General features: G+C 51.7%; 7 protein-coding genes across 7 annotated transcripts; 2 read left to right on the plus strand and 5 right to left on the minus strand.

The window, feature by feature from the left end:
• Positions 1 to 179: 179 nt before the first annotated feature.
• JCM6883_003383 (uncharacterized protein) lies at positions 180 to 1,422 on the minus strand (the record flags this gene model as incomplete). Its single annotated transcript, XM_076630089.1, has 5 exons — positions 180 to 531; positions 602 to 954; positions 1,023 to 1,104; positions 1,194 to 1,236; positions 1,314 to 1,422. 5 exons carry the CDS (start codon positions 1,420 to 1,422, stop codon positions 180 to 182), a joined length of 939 nt encoding a protein of 312 aa, XP_076489847.1.
• A 374-nt stretch (positions 1,423 to 1,796) lies between these two features.
• JCM6883_003384 (uncharacterized protein) lies at positions 1,797 to 2,961 on the minus strand (the record flags this gene model as incomplete). Its single annotated transcript, XM_076630090.1, has 2 exons — positions 1,797 to 2,542; positions 2,622 to 2,961. 2 exons carry the CDS (start codon positions 2,959 to 2,961, stop codon positions 1,797 to 1,799), a joined length of 1,086 nt encoding a protein of 361 aa, XP_076489848.1.
• A 641-nt stretch (positions 2,962 to 3,602) lies between these two features.
• Positions 3,603 to 5,154, plus strand: JCM6883_003385 (uncharacterized protein; the record flags this gene model as incomplete). Its single annotated transcript, XM_076630091.1, has 2 exons — positions 3,603 to 4,319; positions 4,393 to 5,154. The coding sequence occupies 2 exons, from the start codon at positions 3,603 to 3,605 to the stop codon at positions 5,152 to 5,154; spliced, it is 1,479 nt and encodes a 492-aa protein (XP_076489849.1).
• Positions 5,155 to 7,200: 2,046 nt separating this feature from the next.
• On the minus strand, positions 7,201 to 8,294 carry RCL1 (rRNA-processing endoribonuclease; the record flags this gene model as incomplete). Its single annotated transcript, XM_076630092.1, has 5 exons — positions 7,201 to 7,438; positions 7,514 to 7,807; positions 7,870 to 7,995; positions 8,062 to 8,189; positions 8,262 to 8,294. The coding sequence occupies 5 exons, from the start codon at positions 8,292 to 8,294 to the stop codon at positions 7,201 to 7,203; spliced, it is 819 nt and encodes a 272-aa protein (XP_076489850.1).
• An 820-nt stretch (positions 8,295 to 9,114) lies between these two features.
• On the plus strand, positions 9,115 to 10,091 carry JCM6883_003387 (uncharacterized protein; the record flags this gene model as incomplete). Its single annotated transcript, XM_076630093.1, has 4 exons — positions 9,115 to 9,386; positions 9,445 to 9,815; positions 9,873 to 9,921; positions 9,992 to 10,091. The coding sequence occupies 4 exons, from the start codon at positions 9,115 to 9,117 to the stop codon at positions 10,089 to 10,091; spliced, it is 792 nt and encodes a 263-aa protein (XP_076489851.1).
• Positions 10,092 to 10,205: 114 nt separating this feature from the next.
• JCM6883_003388 (uncharacterized protein) lies at positions 10,206 to 12,740 on the minus strand (the record flags this gene model as incomplete). Its single annotated transcript, XM_076630094.1, has 6 exons — positions 10,206 to 10,941; positions 11,004 to 11,091; positions 11,155 to 11,388; positions 11,446 to 11,499; positions 11,571 to 11,756; positions 11,819 to 12,740. 6 exons carry the CDS (start codon positions 12,738 to 12,740, stop codon positions 10,206 to 10,208), a joined length of 2,220 nt encoding a protein of 739 aa, XP_076489852.1.
• A 1,131-nt stretch (positions 12,741 to 13,871) lies between these two features.
• JCM6883_003389 (uncharacterized protein) lies at positions 13,872 to 16,538 on the minus strand (the record flags this gene model as incomplete). Its single annotated transcript, XM_076630095.1, has 3 exons — positions 13,872 to 14,393; positions 14,460 to 15,819; positions 15,883 to 16,538. The coding sequence occupies 3 exons, from the start codon at positions 16,536 to 16,538 to the stop codon at positions 13,872 to 13,874; spliced, it is 2,538 nt and encodes an 845-aa protein (XP_076489853.1).
• Positions 16,539 to 16,708: the final 170 nt, after the last annotated feature.

Raw genomic sequence — 16,708 nt, forward strand, 5'->3', positions numbered from 1 at the left:
TATTGTTTCCCCCTCTGTGTAATTTCGTTCGTTCCTCTTTGATCCCTATAATGACAATCTTGTGACAGTATCAACTCTCTCTGTGTGTCGTCGTCACATGACGTGAGGAAAGAGAAAGAAATTCTTTACAACAACAAGAACATTGCGTACTTCTGAATCTTTAAACTTTCCAACTCGTCTCACTTGCTCCCATTCTCGTTCGTCCCCAGCTTGTCCAACAATTCCCTAACCCCTCTCTTCGTCACCGGCAATCCTTTCGCCTTCCTCCAAACATTCTCCTTCTCCTTCTCCCCTCCCTCCCTTTCTTCCTCTGTTCTCACACCCGGAAAAGTCATGCCCCAATCCTGATACATTTCCCCCAACATCCCGGCTACGTCGACTAGATCTCGTTCAGTCGCATCGAATAATTCCCACCAAGGTACTGGGGCAAGAGGGAGAGAGATTCGAGGCGAGACGAGACGGGAAGAGAGGTAGAGAGAGGTTAAGGAAAGGGTTGATTGAGGATAGAGAGCTGGAGCGGGGGTTTGCATCCTGCGCTCAGAGCACACGCCGTCAGTTCGAATCGAGAGAGAGAAAAAGAGGAAGAGAGAAGAGAACGGACATGTCGTTCAAGAATCCCCAACTCATTTCAACCAATTCCTTATTCGCTTCCAACTCGAGTACCTTCAAATAATTAACCAAATGACCATACGGCAAACCACATTGAGTTTGAAACCCCAACCTCTTGAGAATCTGCATTTCCGCAATCACTAACGCGTCCTTGAGATCGTAGAACTCTGTTGCGAAATAATCCATCGGAATGTAGAATTTGTAACTGGAGGGAGAAGGGAAAGGAGGGGAGGAACAGGAGAGGGAGAGATGGGAGAGGTAGTGAAAGGAATTGATTATGTCCCGGAGACGGAGTGGGGATTCTTCCAGTTTTGAGGAGAGGAATAAAGCACCCATTCCTATATCCTGGAAAGAGCGTTCGAGGCGAAGTTAGCATGGGAACAGAAAGAGGAGGAGAGGAGAGAGAACTGAACTCGAATCCCGAAATGTTTCAACGAAGTAACGAACCAGAATCGTTGGAACAAGACTTGAGCCGTGGACATTACTACTTGAGGTCTGCTCTCACAGTGTCCTCTCTGCTCGTCAGCCTCGAGCTTCCTCTGCAGCGATGAGAGGCAATGAAAGAGAGGGAATTGTTGGCTTACGCTTTCAACATGATCCCCGCTTGCTGAATCAACAATGCACCATCTGTGTGTCGCTCTATCGTCCATCAGCTCACAATTCAATAGCGTAAAGTGACAGATAGAGCGAGAGAGAAGGCATACAAGATCTAAGTTTCCGTTCCAACTCTGGCGGGATCCCATCGAGTGCGGAAGGGGTCGGTTCGCTGAGAGGAGCTAGAGGATTCAGAAGGTGTCGGGAGGAGGACGCCATTTCACTGTGAGCAGAGAGGGCGAGAGATGGGAGATCAAGCGAGGAGAGAGAGACGGGATGGACTGAGTACAAGCAGCGCCGAGGCTGGTCAGAGTCGAAATAAGTGCCTAGAGCTTCGTGCGGCGGCGGAGTCGACGAAGATAGAGCTCGAGGGTGAAGAAGAGGTGAGAAAGTAAAAGTTGAGCGAAACAACTCGTTTCAGCTCCATTTCTCGCGACACCGTGTTCTTGTACGTTTAGGCAATGCCGACGAGCACGATCAGCCTAGTCGACAATACATAGTAGTTTACATTTCTATTCCCTTCCTTCCCCCGGTAAATGACTTATTCTAAATCTAAAAAATGCAAAATCCTTTCCGCTTTCCTCCCTCCGTCTCTATTTCTTCTCCTCATACTCCTCATTCAAATACCCACACTCCCTCAGCACTCTCTCCACTCCATACCCTCTCAAATCCCCTTCCTCCTCCTTAGATCCAACGTACCAATACCCCAATACGCTCAATCCATTCACACTCAACCTCAAGTCCTTCTCGGCGCCTTCGACCTCCTCCCATCCACCTCCGAGGGAGAGATGACCTTGATTGAGGGAGAGAGAACGGGGGATCGAGATTAGACGGGATCGACGAGGAACGAGAAAGATGTGGGAAGGGGTTAGGAAGAAGTTGTGGGAGGAACGTTTTGGGCCTGGAGGGGGGAGAGAAGATTCGGGGAGAGTCGATAGATACTCGTTTGATGTCTCGAGGAGTCGTTCGTAGAGAGTATGCAGTTTCGAGGGAGAAAGTGGAGAGGAAGGGAGTTTGAGACAGAAAACGATCCAAGGTAAATCGAGCTTCTTCACTTCTTCCCCCTTTCCCTCATCGTCGTTGTTGTCGGGTAGGGATGAAGCGACAACCTGCATCAAAGGAGGTACATCATGTTGAAACGGACAGAATTGAATATGTAAATGAGGTTGACTAGCTCCTGCGTTTGGACCTCCATTGAAGAAACACACCAAGTCGATCCCCTTCGAGGCGTAGGAGGAAACAATCTTGTAGGCTATTTCGAGGTCGGATGAGACGAGAGGGGAGGTTTGAGGCCGGAAGGGATGAGAGGAAGTGAAATGAGGAATCGCCATAAAATGTTCTGTCAGAATTCCAAACTTTACCCTCACATCAGCTCGAGCTCACTATTGATGTAGCTTGTGAGAAAGAGTGGTACTGACCTCTCATTAGAGCAAACTTGTTCAACACAACGGAATAAGGACTCGCATCCGACGCTTCTAAATCCATCACTTTCTCCCCTTTCCCGTATTCAGGTCCTTCGAATGGATCTCGTTTCGTTACTTGAGAGAGGTCGGGAGTGTGCAGAGGTACGGCAGGTTTCGAGGCGAGGTCAGGGACGACATGGATGAATTGACAACCCCCTTTCGATTGAGGGCCAAGTTTCGAGAGAGGAATCGAGGAAGTCGAGGCGTAGTCGTACAAGTGGATCAGTTCTAATGAAAGGGAGGAGTCGAATGTGGATGCTACTGCGTCAGGGATAGAGGGCGAAGTGTCTGGCATCCGAGAGGAGAGCGAATGTGTTGAACGAGATGAAGGAAGAGGAGAACGCGTCGAGAAACTCGAAACCGAGTGAGTGAATGCTAGGATGGATGTTTATGCTAAGATGATTCGATGATCGATCAGGTCAAGCAGGAAGAGAGAGCGTCAAGATTCAGTCTCTTGGAGCGGTTCGATGAAATTCAACTTATACTCTCTCTCATACTATTCGCCGTGTTTACACCCTCATTCTCTAGCTTCTATTGTACACTCTCAAAGCCGGTCGCGCTCCCCTCTCCTTCGGTCGACTCGACTCTCGTTTCCTCCGAACTTTCATTCCTCTCCCGACCCACTCTGCTGCGCGACACCACCCTCTCGTACTCGAACCACGAATAACAGGGATCAAGGACAGTCAGCTGAATAGGAGTGACACGCGTCCACCGTGGAAACAGAGGGTACGTACCCTCTCTCTCTCTTCCCTTTCAACCCGAATCCGGTGGATTTCAGTCTCATCCTGCGACGCATACTTCCACTCCAACTCTCCTCTTCTCTTCGTATCTTACACTAACTGATACCTGCTTCGTAATCTCGCAGGAAAAAGACGCGATCTTCCAGTCTCCCTCGATCAGAGCTCGACGACTTCTCTCGCTCGAGATAAGGTTCGAATGCTCCTTCAAGCTCTTCCGCCCGCTCGATCATCCTCGACAGACTCAACGGAGACGGTCAGACCTAGCGCGATGACAGCATCGACGATGGACGCCGAAAGAGATCGAGGAAGATTGAATCGACCCGGTCCGAGGAAACCTTCGTTGGAACGATCTCGAGACCGTACGAGCGGATCTGTCGCGACGACAGCCGTGACGGGAAGACGTCCATCTCGTTCATCCTCTACCTCCGCGAGAGCTACCTCGCGAAACCCTTCGAATCCAGCGCTTCGACCTCTCTCGCCAACCTCGATCGCTCCTTCCTCCCGTTCCAAACCCCGTTCCTCCCTCCCCTCCGCGTCATCAACTTCCGAACACGCTCCACAATCCGCCGCTCCTTCCCGTCGACCGTCGTTAACGCTCTCTACTAAACTCCTTCAACCGACTTCTTCTACCTCGACCGTTCTCCCATCACCTTCTCCATCCCCTTCTCCGTCTCGTCTTTGTCCGGCTCTTTCCCTCCCGAACGAAGCGTCAATCCAAATCAGTTCGGTCGTCGTTGAAGGTGAATTAGATGTCCCAAACGAGGAAGATCACTCGAGAGGAGTGAACGGGAATTCGTCCCCGAGTGGCGGAGGAGGAGGAGTGAGGGAAATGCTCGAGACTTTGAGGGATAAAGGTACTCTGATTCAAGAAGAAGGAGAGGGAATCCCAGAATCGTTCCATGATTTACAAATCGTCAGTTCTTCTCACCTTTCTCCTTCCCTCTCCCAATTTTCAAGAACACTGACTTTGTCCAACGTCTGTGTAGCCGGGTCTCTCACAACCTTTCGTCCTCCCCACTCTTGGAAACCCTCTCTTACCCGGTGATAGGTTCGATTGTACGAACACGATCTCGATCCCAGATTTACCTCCTACCGGTTCTTCATCCTCGTCTTCTTCCTCCGCGTCTCAATTCGATGAAGAGGACGAGGTGATGAATACAATGTTACCTTCTCCGATCTCTCCCAATAATATCGATCCTACGATGAATCCGTTCTTCGTTCAAGCTCAGAAAACCGAAGTAGGAGGAGGAGGAGGAAGGAATCGACCTCGATTGAGTAATAACGGAGGAGGAGGAGGTTCGTCGAGGAGAGTCTCCTTCTCGTTCGACGGGAGGGCGATCTCTCCTCCTCCTCCTCCGAGATCTTCAGTAGCTCCTACGTCTCGTCGTTCATCCGGATCAATCCTCAAACCTCTTCCGGCTCCTCAGCTCGGTAAACGAAGACAACTCGAACCCACTACCCTCTCGTCCTCTTCACCTCCCAGGCTCAATGATACGGCAGAAGAGCTCCAAGAAGTCCTGATCGATCGAGCCGTCAACGCGAATGTGAACGCGAAAAAGAGACCAGCTTTGATCAGTTACACTTCGTTCGAAGAGGAGTATGGATTGAAACCTCCTAGATTGGATACGGATTATGATGATCAAGTTATTATTGGTCGAGGTGTCAAGGCGGAGGAGGAGGAGGGGAAAGAAGAGGATGGAAACGGGAAGAAGGAGAGTGGGAAGAAATGGTGGCATTTGAGCGTTTGATCGATCAGTGAGTCAGATTCTCCGGAAGTTCTTTGGCATCTCCTTGAACTTTCCAGTACCAATCGTGCTCACCTATCGAATTAGACAGCGACACCTTAGATACGACCCGCCTCGCTCGCTCGACCCGATTTCGATCGCGAAACCAACAGACACTCGCATTCGTTTCTCTCACCTCAAACAATGTACCACTACAAACTCTGCTCTCTCGAAGCGTAACCCCCACCCTCGTTCATCATCTCACAACAGACACTTTCTCTCTTTTCACCCTCCCCTTTCTTCCTCCTCGTCGCTCGTTCTTCCACAACAGACACTCATCCAACTCATCCCCATTTCGTACAGACACTCATTCGACATCTTTTGTTCTTCGCATCTCATCTCATCGGTCCTTCATTTGCATTGCGTTCTTTCTTTCGTTTGTTTGTTTGCATCTTCATCATCATCAAAAGTTTTCCTTAGGTCTTTGTATCCCCCCTTTCATTCGTCCCAAGCAGTATCTCATTCATCCCAATCGGTCCTTAGCATCTCTCGTCACCGTATCATTTTCGTTCGCCCCTCTTTCTTTCCTTTTCTTGAGTATCCAAGCTCAACTACCTCCTTTTCCGAAATCGTAATCCTTTTCCCTTTCCTCGCAAGGTTCTCGATCGCTCCTTGTCAGTACACACAGGTTCCCAGATTCGCTACGGTATTCCATGAGACTTTGCGCTCGAAGTGACCCTTGGATGATCGTGCGAGTTCAAAATTTCGAAAAATGTGTCTCAAACCCTTCACTTTCTCCACCTTATTTCTGGTTTCGCTGATCGCATGTTCGACGGAGGACCGTCTGCGAGCTCGTTAGACCGAAAGCTCGATGCCTCGTCGAGACTTGAGAGCAACTCCGACGAAGTCAGACGGTTCAGAAGGGGGAGATTCGTTGCGTCGAAATCGTTTCGCATCTCCTTTCCTCTCTCCCGCTCCTGCTCCTACTCTCTGGACTTCAGTCTCGCCGCATAATCATCGAGTCTACCCTGACGCGACAGGATGACACCCACTGTCTCGCCTCGACCTATCCGACCCTCGCTCAGACTCTCGAATGTCGTTTCCCTCTCTACCTCGCGCGACCTCCAGGGGCTCCTCGACCGATGCGACGGTCTCCCTCCCTCTCTCTCGCCACTATTCCCTCGTCAACCTCCTTCCCTCGACTTTGAAACTTCGCTCTCTTCCCCTTCATCCGTACTTTCTTGTTTCTGTTATTCTCGACCTCCTTCTCCCTCCCTTACGTCCTCCACCTCTCACTCGGGATCGTGCGAAATCTGTAATCCTTACCCTTCGTCCCCTCTTTCACCGCTCTCGCCAACGTTTTCAACTTGTACCTCCTCATCTTCCTCTGATTCAAATCCGCCGCGATCCCCGACGACCAGCGAGTTCGACGATCCTTTAATCCTGTTCGAGTTATTTTCCATCATCGACAGGGCTTGCTCACCTACACCCGGATCGACCGAGGACCAGTCTCGTTCGGGTTCGCCTTTTGAAGACGTTGAACTCTCGCACGAGGTGGACCCCTCTCTCGCGACCTCTTCGTTGGCACTGGCGGAGACGATATTGTGCGCCTCTTCGGCTTCGTTGGCAGCGGGAACGCGGAAACGAGAATGGGATGGGAAACCGAAATGGAGGAATTGGAACACGCAGCCAAAGGCTGAAGACAAGCAAGGTTAGTTCCTTGTTCTCGCTCTCCTTCCTCTAGAGCTTGTCCAATGTCAGTGAGAGACGCGCTGACGGGAATGCGGAGAAATGATAGTCTCGTTGGCGCCTTCGAGGAGTTTGACAAGGAATCCATTCTCGAAACTGGACCTGACTTCATCGTAGAGACCAAAGGAGCGAAGGGCGAGGAAGAGCCGAATGACAATCGAGAGTGTGTTCTGATCGAGTGTCTGGCGATAAGTCTCTCCGAGTGAGCCGTGCGAGCTCTCTGAACCTTTCGTCCGCGAGTTTCTCTCTCGATTCTCCCTCTGTCTATTCCGTCGGTATGCGATGCAAGAAAATGCGATATGTAGTACACTTCTTCTCGATCTATCCCACCCTCCTATTCGTATTAACGAACCCAGTCCCCACACAACTCAACACGTATTCCTCCTTCGCTCCTCCCAACACCGAATCCAACCTCTGTCCCGCCGCGACATCCTCCTCGTTCTCCGGATCGACTTCCATCTCGTCTGCGGTTTGAGCCGTCGAAGGAGTCGAAGATGTGATGGGCTTGATTTTGAACGTTGTACCGAAGAATTGTTTCAGGTCCCTCAAATGCTCGATTCTGGGGAGAGAGTCATCACGTCAGAGATCTGCTCGAGAGCGGAAAGAACGGAGAGAGGAGAGTGTGGAGACTAACAGAAAAGCTTCCATAGGACCCCCAATTTTCGTTTTTCCAACATCCTCACCTCCCAACACGAGCATCGTCGTCACTAACCATTCCCACCCTCGATCGACGCACCCTCCTCTCCTGATCTCACTCAGTAATTGTCGGGCCGCTTCGATTCCGAGATCTTCAGGGGTTTGCTGGGAATTTGCTGGTGTAGAATCGGGTGCTGACGAGGAAGAGGGACGGGGACAAGAAGAAGTTTCGGAGGAATGGAGGACGTGAGAGGTCGAGGAAGAAACGAGAGTGATTGCGTAACCGGGCGATCTGAATGGCGAAAAGTCAGCATTCTCGAGCAACTAAGCAAGAGGGAGGGAGTGGAGACTCACTTTCCGGAGTCTTCTCCCCTGTACACGTCTGTGTAGATGTAGACGTCGGGAATGTAACGATTCAGAACTGATCTTGCTGCCGCGACTAATCGGTTCGATAATTGAGGAGAAACTCGGACAGAGTGACTAGTGAGGATGGACGAGTTTCATCAGTACGTCGTACTGAAGGACTGAGAACCTCGACACACTCACGCGATACCCCGAATTTTCGAGACTCTGCCGACATTTGTGAAATCGAATCCGGATTTGATCGCTTTCACTGAAGGACATGTCAATGTGACCTCTCCTCCTCCAGATGGCGGGTGTCCTCGTTTTGTGATCTAGCGTAAACACCACAAGGGTCAGATCTTGGGGCAAGCGAAAACCGAAAACGAGAGCTTTGCGAAACTTACCCTCAATTCTACTCCTTCCGCATCCAAGAACATTGCCAAATGCGGTAGCCCACTCGTCCTGATCGTATCGACACTCGCATCTCTTCCATCCGTCGTCAACCCTCTCAGCGTCAAACTCAATTCCTTCTTCCCAAACGGTGCAATAGCCAACAACGGTTCCAAATACCATCCTATACTCCTCCCCAAATCGCAATTGTGTATCACTGAACCTCCCGAGATCGTCCCTGGGTGGAAGAGGAGTGAAGTTCCCGTGTAACTGATCTCTAATCGTGAACCTTGACTGAGTTTTTCGATTAAGCGGAGGAACGAGACTTCGTAGGGTTTCAGACCGGGCTCGGAGGCTTGACTGCGGATCTCGTCTATCCGTACGGGTCGTCGAGAGAGGAGAGAGAGCACGAGTCGATGTCGGAGATGCGAACTCGTCTTGAATGCCAAAACTCGCGAGGGAGTGCCGCTCAAGTTCGCTGCGGGTGCTGGCCTATAGATTAGAGGTTCGTGTTAGCTCAGTGAGCCCTAGCATGCCGAACAGGGAGCTGTACTTACATCTTTAGCTGAAAGTTGATGTAAACTGAAAAAGTTTCGGCAGTGAGCTACTGGACTCCTCTGACTGCTTCAAGGCTCCTACAAGCTGTTTCTGAGGCGGATTGATCGAGACCGTATGGTCTGTGAGGCGCTGAAAGTGATGCTGAGTTGTGGTGAAAAAAGTCCAAATTGTAATCCAACAAATTCGAAGTCGTTCTCCGACAAAGTTTGTGAGCAACCCCTGAGCTGCACCGCTTTTTGAAACGCGATCTCGAATCCCTGTGGAAACTCTGACGTTTCTCCTTCTCTCCATCTTCACCTCACCGCAAGCATGCCCTCGACACCTAAAGCTCTCCAACTCCCTCGCTGGGTAGACACGCTTAGATCTACTCTCACGAAGAACCTCAAGGAGAATAAAGATTTGATCTCTTACGCTTTCGCCTCGATCGACTCGGACTCAAAGTTCCCTAAAGTACGATACGTCGTTCACCGCGGATTCGTCAACGAACGAAGGAAAGACGGGGACGGATCGAACAATCTCGTTAAAGATGAAGAAGAGAAGGACTTGATTTGGGATAAATTGGTCGTCACGACCGATGCGAGGTCAGCTTCTACTGTATCCTTTGATCGACCGAGCTCATACTGATGAGAAGATGTGCAGGACCCCGAAATCGTTGCAGTTGGCAGCGGATCCTTCGGTCGAAATCGCTTGGTGGCTCGCCGCGACTCAACATCAATTCCGAATCCTAGGCAAAGCCTACATCCTTCCTTCCCCTGCATTCTCCTCTTCGTCATCGACAAAGTTCCCTTTCCCCGCCGACAAGCTCGCGCCGTACCCCGACTTCAACTGGGAAGACGAACGAATTCGTCAATTTCGAAAACTTTCGCCAGAATTGAGAGCGAGTTTCGTTCGACCTGTTCCGGGAACAAAGCTTAGCGAATGGGACGGGAAGATGGAAGACCTACCTGAGACTCTCGTAGAAGGCTACGATGAGGCAAAGACGGACGAGGAGAAGAAGCAACTCGATGAAGGTGAGTAGTTCTCGTTCCCTCACTCTCATCTCGCGCTGACGTCCTCCCCCTGCGCAGCTCTTCACAACTTCGCACTCATTGTCATCGATCCCTCAGAAATCGACCTGTGAGCACCTTTCCCCTACTCTCCGTCGAACGCGAAAGCAAAACTAAGATCGATCGCTTTCTCGTCGCAGCGTCGATCTCGGTTCTCAACCCAACGTTCGCACGAAGTGGTTTCGCTCCTCCTCTTCTGGAGACGGGAATGGATGGGAAGAACAAGGTGTTGTACCCTAAACTCTAAGGAACACAAACAGAAAGAAAACGAAGTATAGTAAGAATGGAAAAAGCTGCGAGATCTGTTGTACACAAGAAGAAGATTAAGATATGAAGTGAAAAGCAGTGCTGAATCTATTCTGGTTCTTCCCAAGTTTGGCCGTCTCGCTCGAAATCCGCAACTCCACTCGACTTGCTGATCCCCTCTGCTCCAACCGATTCTTCCTCTTCTTCCTCCTTCGCTCGATCAGGCGTTGTCACGCTCGACGAGACTCCGTCATTCGCCGCCTCGTCATCTCCATCCTCGTTACCCTCTCCGATCGAGAGACTCGAAACCGTATCAAACCTCTTCGGTGCTTGTCTCGAACTACTAACCGATCTCCTACCCGCCGCTCCTCCTCCTCCCGACATTGGTACCGACGTCGGAGGTGAGAGACTCCTCAACGGTTCGAGTAACGGCGAACCTGTCGGCGAATCAACGAAAGCCGGAGTCGTACTTCCCGACTTCGTCGACCCGTTCCCGTCGACGTGAGATGGAGTTGTCGTTCCATCGAGTGAAGCTTCTTTCTCTGCACTAGCCCGCCGTGTCGCTGCTGCCGTTAACAAGCCCTTGAACTTTGCTGCTGCCGAGAGAGCGAGGAAAGTGCTGCCCCGATAGACGGCGAGAGCGTGATGGACTTCGGCAGGAGAGGGTTCGTCGATTTCGGAAGAGACGTTCTCGTCGTAGTCGGGAAGCGGGGATTCTCCGTCTTGGGTCAACCAGGGATCGTCCCACAGCGAAGGAATCGTCGCTCGAGTAGAAGGGTCGCGATCTAGGAGTTTTGAAAGGAGAGCTTGTAGTTTCGGGGACAGTGTATTCGGGATCTTTGGACTGCGAACGAAGGGAAAATGGTCAGAGACTGTTCTATTGTCATAAAGGAGGCGAAAACTCACTCGTCTTCTCGTATTGAACGGAATAATTCGAGAGGATCGAGAGATTGAAACGGTAGATGACCGACCGCGAGGGCGTACAGTGTGACACCTGTTGAATGGAGAGTCGTCAGTACTACATCACGTTAGGCGGATGTAGGTCACTGAAGCTCACCTAGTGACCAACAATCGCAAGCGTACCCCGTCTCCTCGTCCACGACTTTTTCACTCGAATCGATCAACTCGGGAGCCATGTAGGCGGGACTCCCCGCCACTGCATTTGCAGGAGGTATCTTCGATTTCGCGTCCTTATTCTCTTCGATCCCAGGGGCGGGAGCTCGAGCGAACTTCGAAACTCCGAAATCAACGAATTTGACTAGTTTCTTATCGACGTCGGCGAACAATGCGTCTGCGCGAGTGCTGTCAGTCCGAGAGAAGTCTCGATGGAGAAAAGGATTAGACGTACTGTCGGGCTTGATATCTCGATGAACGATCTCGTTGTGATGCAAATAAGCGAGTCCTGTCAAGAGACCCTTTCGAATAGTGAGCGGTTTGAGCATCAGGCCCGACTGTCTCAAGGAATGTCCTGACCTAGCGTGAGCTGTCGAAAAATATCTCGAGTCTTTTCCTCCGAGTACGGCTCGACGTGCTCTCCGTCCACCAGCTTCATTATCGGTCCTCCTCGACAGAGCTCCATCACGATGAGTAGAGCGTCATCTGATGTGACGTCTATCACTTCGTGGACTGAAGCGACGTTCGGGTGATCGACCTTTTTCACTATTGACAGAGCAGAGAGAGTTCAGTATCACCGAGTTAGCTGAGTCTCGAGCGTAACTCACTGATAGCGACCTCTGTCCGCACTAGATCTAGATTATCTGGCCCTGAATCATGCTCTGCTTCTGGCGCACTCCTCGCTTTGAGCATCGCTGCTCCCCCTCTCCCTCTTCCTCTTCCCCTCCGACTCCCTCTCCCTCTCAATCCCACTCCTCCGTCTCTCGCCGCCAGTCTTTCCCTCCGTTGTTGTTCTGCAGCTGCGATATGCCGTAACCGTCTCTTCGAGAACTCCTTGATCGCGTACTCGACTCCAGTTTCTCGATCGACCGCTTTCTCGACTACTGCATAAGTCCCTCTGCCTAACGGTCCCTGCGTCTGACCTATGATGTACTGATTTACACTTCTCTGTCCATTCGCGTCTTCGACTGCGTAAGCATTGAGAGTTTCTCGGAATGAACGACTCCCTGTCGAAGAAGACCTTCTGTGGTGACCTCTCCGAGCGGGGGATCCGGAACGAGGTGAGAGGGATAGGCTCGGTGAAGGGGGAGGTATCAGGTGAGTCGAAGTAGGCGGGGAAGTATAGACGGGTTGTAGGGAAGAGGTAGAAGCGACAGGAGGAGGGGTCGAAGAACGAGTTTGCGTTGATCGAGTCGGTTTCGGTTCGATCGGTGTAGGAGGAATGACAAAAGAGGATGGAGGGGTCGTAGAGGTATCTAGTTGAGGCAGAGTCGAAGGAGGAGATAGTGAATTTGATCTATTTGGAGATGAAGACGAAGATTCGGGTGTTGACGGTGTTGTCGAGCTGGATTGTCCGCTGCTGAATTCTGATACTTCCAATTGTCCTATCGGTGGAGTTGAAAAGTCTAGAGCTGGTAGTTCGGGTGCTGGGGAAGAAGGAGGAGTCGACCGATTCGCATTGTTGGCCGGCTTCGTTGTGGTCTTCTGATCTGATCTCTTGCGAGACAGCCGTGTAATGAGCTTCTGCATGGTCGAGGGTTTCGAAAGTGAAGAGGGGAAGAAGAGACCGGCATTTCGGAAAGTGAACTTTTGCAGGTCGATTTGGTTCTGCGGCCTGCGTTTCTGAAGAGGGGTGGAAGATCACCTCTTTCTTCTGAGATTACTTATCAACGACTCCTGTGGTGGAGAGGCCCGAACGACGTTTCGTGCAGAGTGAGGTTTCTTTTCACGTGACTCAGCGTCTGCTTGGTTTCGACCGAATGCAGAGAACGTCTCGTAGAAGCGACCTCGACAGGATGCGCTGCTGCCATAACACAGACGAGAGGAAGTAGCGAAAGCCGGGAAGGAATGCCCCACAGGCGGAGAGCGCGGAAGTAGTGAACGATGAAAGTCGAAAGTGATCCCTGCTGAACCTTAGCTTCAGCTAGAGGGCCTCCGGCTGCTGCCCAAGGCCATGCCTCCGGATGATCTCAAGATGTCCCACGATGAGACGAAACAGCATGACCTATCAAGGGAACGAGAAGAGAGGGGAGGAGGCGGCGAAGACGACCAAAATTGCAAATGGTGGCTTCTCTGGTGGCAGTTGAGTACGACCGCTTCCAAGCGTGAGGGCAGAATGTCCGAACCCTGGCTTCTGTCGGACTAAGCTCAAGTAGCGTGGAGCTATAGCCTGAATGGAGGGGCTACGCAAGAAGCCTATTCTCTTCGCGAAAGCTTGCGAATCCAGTCGAACGACTGCAACACGAAATGTGATCCCCAAGCTCCTGCAGTCCCAGTCCCGTCGTACCAGAACACAGTCTGGACGACGCTGAGCGAGAGCTGAACAGTGAACAAGACTGAAGGCGGTTGTATTTGAGTGACTTCCGAAATTTGGTCTTCACTTAACCACCCCACGAGCTCTGCTGGCAGAGGTGAGGATCCAAGAGCCGCTGTCACAGCTCAGGAATGCATCTCTCGAGGCCAGACGAGCTACCGGCTCACAGATTGATTCCTTAAACTCTGTTTCGATTGGAGTCCTGACAGATACGAAATACGACAAGTGAGGAATAGCTAGTGTGACAGAACATCCGAAGACAGAATGGAAATAACGAGTGCATGCTAGAGAAAGAATCAGGAGGGAAAGACGAAGGAGAAAGAGGAGACGAGTCGATTCAAGACGAATTAGGAGACAACCTTGAACGTGACTTTTCCAGTTGCTGTCGCCAAGCACTCGTCGAGGTCTCGCTGAGTGACGATCAACTTTGAAGTCGACAAGCATTCGTCAGGCGATCCCGCTTCTCCAGCTTTGACCGTGTACGAAAGTCCCCAATGAGCCTCTTCGTCTGGAAGGTCGACTCCGGCGGCCGTGAACTTCGCTCGAGTATCGATCCTTAGACGCTCAAGCGAGAGATCCTCCTTTGCGATCCTGAGGACGACGTTTTCGTGAGAATGTAAGAGCTTGAACGTCCATTTCGGTCGGGAATCGAGACCTCCGATGACGGGAGAGGATGCTGCAGTCGAAGTCGAGCCGGCTGAGGGAGATGCGGTTAAGCAGTCGAACCGTCGAGAGGCAGTCGAATCGGTGCGAGAGCGTTGGGAGGAGGTGCTTTGTTCGAGTGACGACTTGTGGGCGAGCCCGATGCGACTTGTGTGAGGGAAACCACCGTCGTGGGAGTACGGCGAAGTCATCGAAGGAGGAACGGGCTGAGCAAAGAAGGCAAAAAGATCAGAATCAACTCTGTCCGCGAAGGGAAAGAGGGTTCGACTCACGAAGAACGGAGGAGGCGGAACCATGTTGAGCTGAGGGGTGAAAGAACCATCTTTCTGCGCCCAGGGACTCTGAGGCGTAGGCGGTGTCGGACAGAATCCATCTCCCGCAACGGATCCCCAATCGAAACTGTTCCTCGTGGACCTCGACCCGGATCCCGATTCCTCCTCGTAAGATCTGATGGAAGTCGAAGAGCGAATCGAATCGAGACTCGAAATCGAAGCGGAGGACGAGTGACCGAGAGAGGCCTTCTGCGTCGAAATTGAACTTCCTCCTCCTCTCTCTCCGTTTCCACCTCCGTGACGTCGGTATGATGATGAAGAGTAAGAGCGTTGAGATTGTTGCAGAGGAACAGATTCGAGACGTCCAGTCGGAGTTTGGCGAAATGCGGTTGGAGCCGGAACGAAACAAGAAGTTCCCCAGAGATCTCCGTCGGTCGAGGAGATTGATGAAGTGGAGCTCGTAGTTCGTCGATGGTGTTGATGAGGAGGTCGAACAGGGGCGCAAGCTGGTCCTGAAGCGAGACGAATCGGCGCACCGAATTGGAGAGGAGCAGGAGTTGGTCGAGGATGAGGTTGGGAAGCGAATCGCATCATCGAGGGCGCGACGAGACCGAGTCGGAGGGAAGGGAGAGGTTCATCGGGGACTTCGAGTGCAGCGTTCGAGCTACCTCGTAGATCTTGCAGCGAGCGGAAGTGTCGAAGGGGTCCAGATGCTTTCTTCCTCAACGTCTTAAACCTGCCATCTTGAGTCATCTGGGTTGGCGAGTCGACGGCAGCGGTGTTCTGAGCTGCGTAGAGGGAAGGGGTAACTGTTGCTGAAGAAGCGACAGAGATTTCGCTCGGAGCGCGGAAGTCGGTTTCATCGACTGTGAAGGCGCGTTGTACTGCTGAGGGCCTCGTTGATTCGGGCGAGAGGGAGTCCATTCCAGGATCGACCGATTTCGCTGCGCTTCTCAGGTTTGGCGTCGAAATCTTGATCGCGAGAGCGGGTCTTCGAGGTTTCGGCTTCACTGGTTTGATCGTCGCGTTCTTGTCCTCGTAATGTCTCTCGAAATCTGTCGACGGAATCGGAGGGATTGGAATGTTGGCAGGGATAGGGAAATCGAGCTGAGCGTTTGTTCCTCCTCCTCCTAGGCTCTTGAGTCCGAAGAACGATCGAACGACGAGAGAGTCTCGTACTTCGACTGACATCTGGAACAGCCTGCGACAGAATAGATCGAGTTCGGCTTGACGTTGTTCGAGGGTCGATCGAGTCATGAAGAGGACGAGTTTTCGCGATAATCTCGGAACTTGATGATTGAATCGGTCGCTGATAGATTCGTAAGCGGTTTGCCGATCATCCGGAAACAATTGAACGAGCCTGAGAGGGACAAGAGGATCAGCTGAGCCAGAGGAAAGAAGCTGAGTCGAGATTCGAACTCACCTCGAGGAGAATTCGACGCATTCACTCCAGCTTCTGTACACTGTGTACGGCTCGTTATCATTCGCCAACTCCATTTTCCCTAATCCGTATACTCTCGCTTTTCCCTTCGCCTCCTCCGATGAGGTCGACACTGGAACGACTCGACACGCAAACAACCAATTCTTCCCAGATTTGCTGTGATGAGGGACTGTGACTGATTTGATGAAGGGGATCGCAGTCGACGGCGAGGGAGGGATCGATTCTGGGGCATTACGGGAAGAAGGAGGGGAGAGTTTGCAACTCGAGTTCGAGACGATGCGAGAGTTCCTCGGAGTCGTAGTGATACTGGGTACCGGAGGAGGACTACATTCTCGTTGACGGCGGGAGGTGGAAGAGGAAGAAGGGTGTACATTATTGTGAAGTGAATTCGAACGGAGTCGGGCGAAGAACGCACTCGAAGCGGATTGCGGCTGGAAGACGCTTGGTGAAGGATGAGGAGAGGCTGGAGTCGACGCGGTCGGAGTAGGAAAGGGAGTAGGAGAAGCTGAGCGACTTGGGAGAGGTGAAAACTCGGGTTGAGGAGCGGGAGATGGTGCTCGGAGTGAGGTTGCGAGTGAAGGAAGAGGGTCGAAGGGAGGAAGAAGTAGGGAAGCTGCAGAGTTTGTGGTCTGTTCCATGTCGAAGTGACTCGTCAGATCCGTGAGGAACGTGCCAGAGAGGAATGTGGTCAAAACAAAACAGAAAGAAGGAAGACGCACCATCTGATGATTGACAAGCTGTTCCTTCTCACAATTAGGCCTGACGTCGAGATTCGTGAGGATCGTGCTGATTCAGGAGGAGAAGCTCT

Source organism: Sporobolomyces salmoneus (assembly GCF_050403485.1).
Source record: "Sporobolomyces salmoneus JCM6883 DNA, S_salmoneus_JCM6883_v1_ctg8, whole genome shotgun sequence".
NCBI classification, from domain to species: Eukaryota; Fungi; Basidiomycota; class Microbotryomycetes; order Sporidiobolales; family Sporidiobolaceae; genus Sporobolomyces; species Sporobolomyces salmoneus.